The following is an 11,265-nucleotide window of genomic DNA, read 5'->3' as shown; positions in this document are numbered from 1 at the left end:
CCCTTTCAAAGTATCACTAAGTTTCAGAAAATGTAAAAGACAACTTTTCCTTAGAAAACAGATTGTTATCTTGCCATAACGAATAAGGAGTGGAGTGGCATTTTTTGAAGAGGTGGTTTTGGATGGTCTAGGCTTTCCTAATATACATATTGATCTATAAAGACAGTTTGAGTCTGATAATATAATTTGGGGAAGATAGTGATTGCAGAGCACAGCTATATCATTATTATAGCAATAGTGGAAGGAAATGAGTAACTGGGGGTCAGGAAGTAGCATTCCTAATCAGTGCTTTTTGTGTATAACTGAAGTTAAAGCAAACTAGACAAAAGGAAGAAAGGTTTTGGAAAGCATCATATGCTTTGATTAGGTGTCAAAATGTGATCACTTTATTGTTTTTATAAGTAGAGTGCACGGTAAAGTCAAAATTTGTGGAAAACTATTCTTAACTGATAAAATAAATGGAGAAAGGACAGGATGTAAAGAAGCTGTTATAGAGACTTAAGCCAAAAGTGACTTAATTTTGAACTATAGTTCTACTGGGGATATAGCAAAAAAAAAAAGTGAATATGTACAGGAAGAAAATTAAATTCATAAGTGTCCTTAAAATTGGCATGTTTGTTATTTGACAAATGTGATTCTGTATATGTTTTTGACTGTCTATTTATTCTATCAATAGCCAAGATATAACTATTTTTTATTGTTTATACCAAGTAATTCTCAATTTATTGTGTACTGTATTTTATTTTTTATAATTTTTTAAATGTTATATATTTTTGAGAGAGAGAGAAAGTGTGAGTGTGCAAGCAGGGGAGGGGCAGAGAGAGATGAAGACAGGATCCAAAGTGGGCTCCATGCTCTGACAGGAGAGCCCAATGAGGGGCTCTGTCTCATGAACCAGGAAATCATGACCTGAGCCAAAGTCAGATGCTTAACCAACTGACCACCCAGGACCCCTAATGTGTACCCTATTTTAGAATCACTAATTAACTAAATGAAAAGTTTTCTTTTGAGGTCACCAACACATGCCAGCATTCCCAGTTTGTTCTGGACTGAGGAATTCCCAGGGATATAGGACTTTCAGTGATGAAACTGGAGAGGGCTGGGAAAAACTGGGATGAATGTCTTTCCAAAGCACATGCACATTCTTTAAAAATTACTGATAATAGAATTGACTTTGAAAGTGAATGGTTTCTGTATTTGCTTGGCACTGTGGAAGATACAAGTCTCCAAGAGGCACACCATCTTTTTGTTTACTCTTCATTTTATTACAATGTTAATGGCTGCTTTTTTTTTTTTCAATCTCTGAGGCCATCTCTGTACCCAGACCATTTGAATCGATCAATCAATCAATCAACCAACCAGTATCTCTGTCTCCATCTCTTTCTCCCTTTTAAGTTAATAAAATTTATTCTAAAATAACTACTTTAATGCCAATCTCTTTTCTGAAGGGATCTAGTAATGTAGTGGCCATGTTCTCCAAATCAAAAACCAAAACACACGGTTTAGCTCTTATTAGTACAATATAGTGAATATTTGACATCAGAAATGTTCCCAGTAAATCTAGATATATATAGCTGTGCAACTAAAAAAAAAAAGAACCCAAACAAAAAACAAAACAAAGCAAAATGATAAAAACCCAGTAAGTTTAGGGTTTGAAGTTATCAAACAGAAATCCAAGTAAAATGAATTAATTTCATAAAAGATATATACAGTATATTATATTAGGCCAATAAATGTTCAATGCATATTTCTTCCATCACCAGAATTAATCTGATGTGGCAAAATTGCTTAAAGTATTTCCTGAGTTTTCTTTATTCATTCAGTCAATAGAATTGCATCCTTCTTATTCCAAGCTTCCCATAAATTGACTAGTTTAATTTATTTAGAGATTTGACATATATCTTCTTATGGACAGATTTATTTGGTGCTCAGTTTCAGTCACAGGATTAAATAAGAAATAGCAGTAAATACCCAGGTCCATAAGTTTACTGAAGCTACAGCTTTCTAGGTCATACACTTGTGATATAAAGGAGTGATTTGTTAGTAACAAGCTTTTACAATTATAGACTATATTTCCTTAGCCACTTCTTGGAACTGAATAATTCTAACTTAATTGCCCTCTTTAAATCAGATTTACTATAGTTATTTCCTTTGCAGCATTTCAAGAATAACCATATTATTCTCCAAGGAAATACCTAATGGAGTCTTTTAGCTTGGATCTTTCCTTTAGGCCCCACTTGAGGAGGTCATCTGAGAAAATAGTATTAGTCCCTGTCCAGATGTCTTCATGATAGTCCTTCTTCCACTAAGGGTGGGGATACAGCACAGGGATGGAAGAAAGGCTTACCAAATTATGAGATTTCATTCTTATTTAGTCATCTTTACACTGTCTCATTAAGTAGTTGGTGTATATTCAATTTGTAGACATGATATAAAGAGTTTTGTTTTGTTACCTTATTTGATTTTCACCAATGACAGAATAACTGGGTACTAATAAGTTAGATAGGTTAAACGAGGTTTACTAACACCTAAGTGTAGTATTCTCAGAAGCCAGTTTTTAAAAAGATAAATATTTTACCCCAAATGTCACTTTGTATTACTAGAATGATAACTGTGTATTAAAAGTAATGGGATTAATTAAGCTCTAAAAGTTTTCTTCTAGCCTTTAAAAGTTTTATTATGAAATCTTATTACTTCTTTTAAGCCACATAGTGTTGTGATTTTAATTGATCAGATACAACCCAAATAACCAAACTACTTTAAATTCTCATCAGATTAGAAAATATTATCTACAGTTTTTTCGCAGCTTCTCTTTGTAATCCAATGATCTATTTACCAAAATATGAGAGACCATAACCCTTAGAGCTATACATCACTGTAACACATCCTACATCCTCATTATTTAATTTTGAATTATTACCATATATACTTAAATATGACTTTCTAGTATATTCATTGACCATATAAATACCTAGACTAGGACTTATTTTTTTGCTCAATGGATATTTCATGATCAATATTTTTCAAATCTTTTTAAAGTTAAATATGTAATAGTTCTACTAGTTTTCTACATTTTGAGTATGGAAATTTGTTTGGTCAAGAGAAAATTATCATTGTTTAGAATAATTGCCTACTATTTTTTTTTATGTGTATCTTGACCTGGTTCTTGTTATTTAAGAACTTAAATATAACATGTATGGAATATCTGAGGTAATTGCCTTTGTAACTTCCCCATATTCTTTTAAAAATGGTACAGTGCTTTCTCCTTTGATCCATATGTCTCTAGCATTATACTACTTCATTTTTCTATTCCCCTTGAAAACAGAACATCTTGCAGATTTACTACTTGCTATCTCCAAATTCACTTCCTTTATTTTATCCTTAAACCCTCCATTAGGCTTGTCTGACCCATTCCTCTGAAACTGCTCTTTTAAGGTTACAGAGGACTATCACACTGTAAATTTTACTTGCCATTCCTCAGTCTTATCTTACATGAATTATCAATAGCATTTGAAACAGATAATTTTTTCTCTTCTTCAAACACTGTTTTTCGCTTGCCTTCCAAAACTCTACTATCTTCTAATTTACTTCCCCCTACCCCCTACCCTGCCCTGCCACATTGGCTACTCTCTCTGTCCCTTTGTTCATTCTACCTCATCTCCCTAACCTCTTCACTTTTGAGCACCCCCAGGGCTTACTTCTTGCCTTTCTTCTTTTTTCTATATATAACTACTGTTTTGGTGTTCTCATCTGGACTCATAAAATTAATTACCTATACAGTGATAACTGCTAAATTTAGATCTCTAGACTGGACCTCTTCCCTGAACATTAGGCTCATACATTTATCTGCAGACATGTCTAGCAGGTATCCCAATGTGTCATGTGCAAAACTGACCTCATGGCACTTCCCCTCAAACCTACCTCTTTCGTAGTCTTCAGCATCGTGGAAATGGACAATTTGAGAAGCACAAGCCAAAGTCTGATATTGTTCCTAATTGTTCCAAAGCCCTGGAGGCTGCCCGAATTTGTGCCAACAAGTACATGGTGAAAAGCTGTGGCAAAGATGGTTTTCACATCCGGGTGCAGCTCCACCCTTTCCATGTCATCCGTATCAACAAGATGTTGTCCTGTGCTGGAGCTGACAGGCTCCAGACAGGTATGCGGGGTGCCTTTGGAAAGCCCCAGGGCACAGTGGCCAGGGTCCACATTGGCCAAGTCATCATGTCCATCCGTACCAAGTTGCAGAACAAGGAGCATGTGATTGAGGCCCTACGTAGGGCCAAGTTCAAGTTCCCTGGCCGCCAGAAGATCTACATTTCCAAGAAGTGGGGCTTTACTAAGTTTAACGCGGACGAATTTGAAGACATGGTGGCTGAAAAGCGGCTCATCCCAGATGGCTGTGGGGTCAAATACATCCCTAATCGTGGCCCCTTGGACAAATGGCGGGCTCTGCACTCATGAGAACCTCAGCACTGCCCTTCCCCATTCATGCCCACCAATAAATCCTGCTTCCTGTCAAAAAAAAAAAATGTCTAATATTGTTGGCAAATTTTGTTGGTTCTACTTGAAAAGCAAATTTAGATTCTGACCTCTTTTCCCAACTCCACTGCTTCCACTCTGGAAAACCACTATCTTATGTAACCTTTTGCATGATTGAAATATCCTCCTCATCGGTGTTCCTGCTTCTACCTTCCTTCTCCAGTCTGCCAGTCCTTTCACCAAGCCCCACGTACTCGTGCAGCCAAGGGATTCTTTGGATTGCAATTTAGAACACACCACAGCTCTGATTAAAATCTTTAATCACTTCCATCTTAAGCAGAGGAAAGGCAAAGTCCTTACCAAGACCCACAGTGCATTACATTACATTATTCTGACCTTTGCTGACCTCATTTCCCACTCCAAAACCTGTGTCTTACTCTTACAATATACTGGCCTTCCTGCTGCTCCTCAGAAGTATGAGGTATTGTTGGGGAGGAAGAATTCCCTCTGCCCTGTGGTCCTTCCAGTTGGACTTAGAATCAAGATGATATGAAAGAGACTAACAGGAGAAAAATAAAATTTAATAGCATATGTATGGGGAATCCACACAGAAATGACATTGCAAAGGCAGTGAGGCAACATGAAGCTTATATGACCTAAGGAGAAGGGTAGGATCTGAAAATATAAAAGGGAGGAAGGCCATTAGCAGGAAGGTAAAAGGGGATGTTTTCAAAACAAAGGTTGCCCTATTATGCACATAAGTCTCTTAGGTAAAGGGGAAGTCTCTGTTAATAGTTCTCTTCTGGTACAGGGTCTCCTTCCCAATGTTGAGGACCGTGAAGAGAGCTTGTCTTACATCTACTGGGTTTTGATTCTTTTTAACTCAAAATAATGTTAATGCCAAAGTGTACCATCTTGGGGCCCACCTTTAGCCCCTACACTATTTACCTAATTCTGCTCTACAGCCTGTACACTTCCTTTTCCCCTTGCCTAGAATTACCCATCATATTAAATGTCTATGTGGCTGGCTCCTTCACTTCCTCAAGAGTTTTGCTCAAATGGACATCTTTTTAAGGCAGTCTGTCATGACCTCATTTAAAGTTCTAGATTTCAGCTGCCACAAACCTTCTCCCTTTCCCTTGTCTAATTATATATATATATATATATATATATATATATATGTATAGCATGTTTAAATTTTCTTTCTTTTTTATTGTGATATAATTAACCTATAACATTGTATTTTTTTTTGTTTTAGGTATGCAGCATAATAATTTGATACATGTATATATTGCAAAATTATTACCACGGTAAATTTAGTTAACATCATCACCAAATATAGTTATTTTTTTCTCATGATGAGAACTTTTAAGATCTACTCATTTAGCAACTTTCAAATATATAGTGCAGTATTGTTAACTATAGTCACTACTCTGTACATTACATCCCCAAAAGTTACTTATCTTATAACTGAAAGTTTGTACTTTTGACCACCTCCTCCCCATTCTTCCCTCCCAGCCTCCTCCCGCACCCGCTCCCTCGCCTCTGGCAATTGCCAGTTGGTTCTCTGAACCTATGAATTTGTTTTTCTGTGTGTTTGTTTTGATTCCACTTATAAATGAGATTATACAATATTTGTTTTTCTCATTTAGCATGGTGCCCTCAAGGTTGATCCATGTTGTCATAAATATTAGGATTTCCTTCTCTTTTATGGGTGAATAATATTCCATTGTGTCAGTGTATGTGTGTGTGTGTGTGTGTGTATCACATTTTCTTTACATTTATTTTTTTTGTCTATTTTCCCCAGTTATAGCCTAAGTTTTATGAATTTACTACTTTGATAGTTAGTGTTTCTCCAGGGCCTAGAATTGTGCCAGGTGAGCAGCTGGCACTTAATTATTGAATGTATTCATTTTTTACAGACATAATTTTCTCAAATCTTCAAAGATTTAAAAATGTCTTTAAGATTTAAGTTGTCAGTGAAAAAAATATGCATGTGTTCAATTCACTCAAAAAAAGTATTTTTTTTTAACATTTGTTGTATGTGCCAAGCCTTCTGTCAAGCATGTTGGTTAAAGAGAATAAAATGGAGGATCTTTGCTGTAGGAGTTCCTTCGGACTGGAATTCAACAACATTAATAAACCATCAAGGTCACTGTAATGGATGCTGTAGAGCAGAGAGAAGCCATGCCTAAGATTACATGAAAATAGGAGTCAACTTGAAATCAAGTAAACCTATTTAAATTCCTTAACATCACTCCATCATAGGCCCTCACCTATAAAATAAGGATAAAACCTTCCCTGTGGTATTTTATGGGGGGAACAACTCAGGAAGTAAATATAGATCAGCCAGCTCTGGTTTGGTATGTAGTAGACACATTTTTGAAATGATGTATTCCCTCTGCATGCCTTTAATTTCTACCTAATAACCTTTCAGCTTTAATGTATCAAATGTCAAAGATAATAGTCACTTGGAAGTATAAAAAAAGCAAGGTGGGGGTAATATTGTAGATAAGCTAAAATCTGATAGGCAACCAGAGTCATTGCATTTTTTTTTAATTTCTTAAAGTTTATTTTTATTTATTTTGAGAGAGAGAGAGAAAGAGAGCAAGAGGGGGAGGGGCAGAGAGAGAGGCAGACAGAATCCCAAGCAGGCTCCATGCTGTCAGTGCAGAGCTGGATGCGGGGTGAGAAATCACAAACTATTAGATCACTATTTGAGCTAAAGTCAGGAGTTGGACACTTAACTGGCTGAACCACCCAGATGCTCCTGCAGTCTTTTGAATTAATTAAAATTATATATTTTTTCTAGTAGTATATATAGTAGATCAGAAATGAGGAAATGCTGGGGTGCTTGGGTGATTCAGTCAGTTAAGAGCTCAGCTTTGGCTCAGGTCATGATCTCCTGGTTCTTGAGTTGGAGCCCCACTTATGTCTCTGTACTGAAAGTTCGAGTCCTGGAGCCTGCTTCTGATTCTGAGTATCCCTCTCTCTCTGCTCCTCCCCCACTCACACTCTGCACATTCTCTCTCTCTAAAATTAATAAACATTAAAAAAATAAAAAAAAAAGAAATGTGGATATGGAAGAAGAGATACCAGTTAGGTTATGCTAATATTTCACAAGACTATTAATGCTGATTTTAAGATACTGAAAAAATGAACATGGGGGAGAGATATTATAGGTGTAGAACCTGCTGGATTTGGAAAATTTATACATATATTGATGGGGAAGAAGAAGGAGAAATCAGAAATGACCCTGGGGACTTGAATCTAAGGAGGGTTATCAATGAAAACAGAGAAGATTAGAAATATTTGCTGGCTATGGGGTGAATAGTGAAGAGCCACGATGAATATAATTTGAATATAATTGTAAATATAATGAATTTGACATACACAGTACACTGTTCTTTCTTTTTTTTTTTAAGTGTTTATTTATTTATTTTGAGAGAGAGCACACATATGTGTGAGAGCCAGGGTGGGGCAGAGAGAGAGAGAGAGAGAGAATCCCATGTAGGCTCCACACTGGCAGCACAGAGTCCAACTTGGGCCTTGATCTCACAAATGGTGATAGTATGACCTGAGCCAAAATCAAGATCTGGATGCTTAATCAACTGAGCCACCCAGGAGCCCAATAGACTGTTCTTTCATGCAAGCAAAGAAGGAAGTTAGCAACCACACATAAATCTTTGAGGTATACTCAAAGATAAGGAAGAACAAATTTAAAAGAATGAGTAAGAACTGTCAAGCATAAACACATTTATAGAATTATCAAGAAGGACATAGACAGCAACAAGGGTAATTAATAGTTCTATAGGAACAAATTTAAAATTTAAAAATCAAAGGATTTCCCAAACAGGATTTCCTTAGAGGCAGGAAGGAAGTAAAGAAGGGAGAAAGTAAGGCAAAAGAAAGGTAAACTATAAACATTATATGTAGGAAGGGACCCAAATATAAAAGAAAAAAATTATCTTTGAATCTTTGAATATCTCCATAACCGAACATTGTCTGCAGAGAATATGTGGCCAGGAGAAGCTTGGGAGCTTGACGAAACTGGGTACGAAGGGCACCTGGGTGGCTCAGTTGGTTGAGCATTTAACTTCAGCTCAGGTCATGGTATCTCAGTTTGTGAATTTGAGCCCCATGTGGCGCTCACTGCTGTTAGTGCAGCAGTTTGCATCCTCTGTACCCACCCTCCACCCTTCCCCATTCATGCTTTCTTTCTCAAAAATGAATAAACATTTAGAAAAAACAAAAAAGAAAGTGGATATGATTACCAATTGCTACTAGATGAGTGATTGACAAAGATATTGCAAGTTCCAGAAAGGCCCCATGAAGAACCAAGTAAGTCTTTAACACACATTCATAGTGGTGGCGGTCCACTGAGCTTGACCATTTGAAAGCACAAAAATGTATGGTTGATAGGTGTTCAGGAATAGAGGATTGGCAAGGAATGAATTAAATATCTGTCAGGGTGGTAAGGTTATTGAGTAGGAGCAAGCCTATGTATTTGAGGCAGTAGAGAAGAATTTGAGGATTAAATGAGACTATCATGGAATGCATTAAAACCACAACTTTTCTTAAACAGTAGCTATGTAATCTTCTCTTCCGTTCAGTTCTCAGACTTCTATAATAGACAAGCGTTTCCCCTCAGATGAAGAGGTGTGCACTCTTTATTCAAAGGAAAGCAGAGACACTAATGTCTTTAAAAATTCTTATGATTGATTCATAGACATTTGGGGGTAGATCAATGTTTCAAATGACGGCATACCATCAAACAACGTGCACTGTAAAAGCATGCACAAAAGAAAGTCAGAGTATTAAAAATAAGCAAAGAGACAAGACTGCACATTGGGAATGACCAATTTTAATTTCACTAATTCTTTTTTATTTAATTTTTTTCATGTATGTTTTTGAGAGAGAGAGAGAGAGAACACAAGCAGGGGAGAGGAAAAGAGAGAGGGAAATACAGAATCTGAAGCAGGTTCCAGGCTCTGGGCTATCAGCACAGAGCCTAATGCAGGGCTCGAACTCATGAACCAGGAGATCATGACCTGAGCCGAAATCAGATGGTTACCTTACTGAGCCACCCAGGCACCCCTGTCATACACTAATTCTTAATTAAGTATGGCTTTTAGACCCCCACTGACAAATTTTAAAGCAATTTCAATAGTTTACATTATTATTTATTTCTCACTTAAAATAGAATCTTCTATTGTACATTTTTATTTTACTCTCCTCAGTTAATGCTCACATCATTATTTTGATATTGGTTGTATTTTCTATATTTAAAATTCTATTATGTATGAATTTTGAAAAGGTTTAAAATTAAAAAGGAATAAAATTGTTTAAAATATTTACCTAGAGTTCCTTTCTATATTTTCTAAAAAATTTTGTATAGCAATTTGCATTTTAAAAACTGGGTTGTAAAAAATAATAAAAATTAACAAATATTAAAATTTTAAAAATAAAATAAAATAAAAATTGGATTGTAATCATACTACATATAGAAGCCCAAATATATTTTTCCTTTGCCTATTTTCCACTATATTTTGTTTAGGATATAATAATTATATTATTTGTTAATAATTATGCAATTTTTTAAATGATAATTTATTATTACTGTATAATGAACAGCCTAGTGGATATATTGACTTCTTTTTCCCCTGCCATTGCTAGCTTAAGGCTGCCTTAATTCTCATAGAAGATAAAAATAAACCAAGAGAGAAATTCTAGCAGCAGTATACTCCAGTTGCTTCAGACCCCAAACCAATTTACTTAGGACCCCAGGGTAACAAACATCTATTTTGTCATCATCCTAAATTCCTTCTAGACAACAATGCAAATATGCGGAATGGAAAAAGCATAAATATGCAAATGCATGATTTATTTAATCACTGCCACTTATATTAATTTAGGCAAATCACTTTTATTGCATTTCTAGTTGCTTATGACTATCTGTACTTAAGTATTTCTTCTTGGTGAATATCTTTCTGTAATTCAGAGTTTCAGCTGTTTTCACGAAGTCTTTTGACCTAGCTTTAAGAAGTAGGATGCATTGGCCATAAGGCGTATAAATTTAAAAAATGATATAGCCTGTTCAGAATGAGAAAAACTTGAATTCAAGGCTTCTTTGGGGAAACAAGTAAACTTTCCATGAACACCTCTTTCGTTTTTGGGGCAAAGAAGTTAGACTAACAAAATGTATCTCAGAAAATGTTGGTATTTTATTTAAAGTTGTCTTTTTTTGTTTGTTTGTTTGTTTGTTTGTTTGAGAGACAGAGCGTGAGTGTGGGAGGGGCAGAGAGAGAGAGGGAGACACAGAATCCAAGGCAGGCTTCAGGCTCTGAGCTGTCAGCAACAGAGCCTGACGTGGAGCTCAAACTCATGAACCACGAGATCATGACCTGAGCCAAAGTCTGAAGCTCAACCGACTGAGCCATTCAGGCACCCCTAAAGTTGTCTTTAACAGAATTTGTCAAGCAGAATTTCTAAAAATATTAAGAACATAAAGAATTCATCATCCATAAGAGAAAAATCATAACTTTCTTGATTGCACGTCACCATCTGAATGTGCATTTCCCAAGCAGCATCTATATGGCTTTGAATTCTTTAGCAGCTTTTCCTGATGTCCGTCAATTAACAAGCATTTCCTAAAGACATTTTTGGGATGTGGTGCTTTTCAAGGAACCCATACCTTTTCTCCTGATAAGTCTGAAAAAGAATTTAGTGAGATAGGCAAACTCACTTCACACTTACCTCACACTGTATAAAGTAGAGAAGAAAAGA

General features: G+C 36.0%; 1 protein-coding gene across 1 annotated transcript; it reads left to right on the top strand.

The window, feature by feature from the left end:
- Positions 1-3,854: 3,854 nt before the first annotated feature.
- Positions 3,855-4,529, top strand: LOC125163678 (60S ribosomal protein L10-like). The gene is made up of 2 exons (XM_047855776.1): positions 3,855-3,865; positions 3,933-4,529. Exons 1-2 carry the CDS (start codon positions 3,855-3,857, stop codon positions 4,459-4,461), a joined length of 540 nt encoding a protein of 179 aa, XP_047711732.1. The 3' UTR covers positions 4,462-4,529.
- Positions 4,530-11,265: the final 6,736 nt, after the last annotated feature.

This window comes from Prionailurus viverrinus, chromosome A1 (genome assembly GCF_022837055.1).
Source record: "Prionailurus viverrinus isolate Anna chromosome A1, UM_Priviv_1.0, whole genome shotgun sequence".
In the NCBI taxonomy this organism is placed as follows: Eukaryota; Metazoa; Chordata; class Mammalia; order Carnivora; family Felidae; genus Prionailurus; species Prionailurus viverrinus.
The sequence above is the reverse complement of the archived record's forward strand: the minus strand, read 5'-3'. Positions and strand labels throughout refer to the sequence as shown.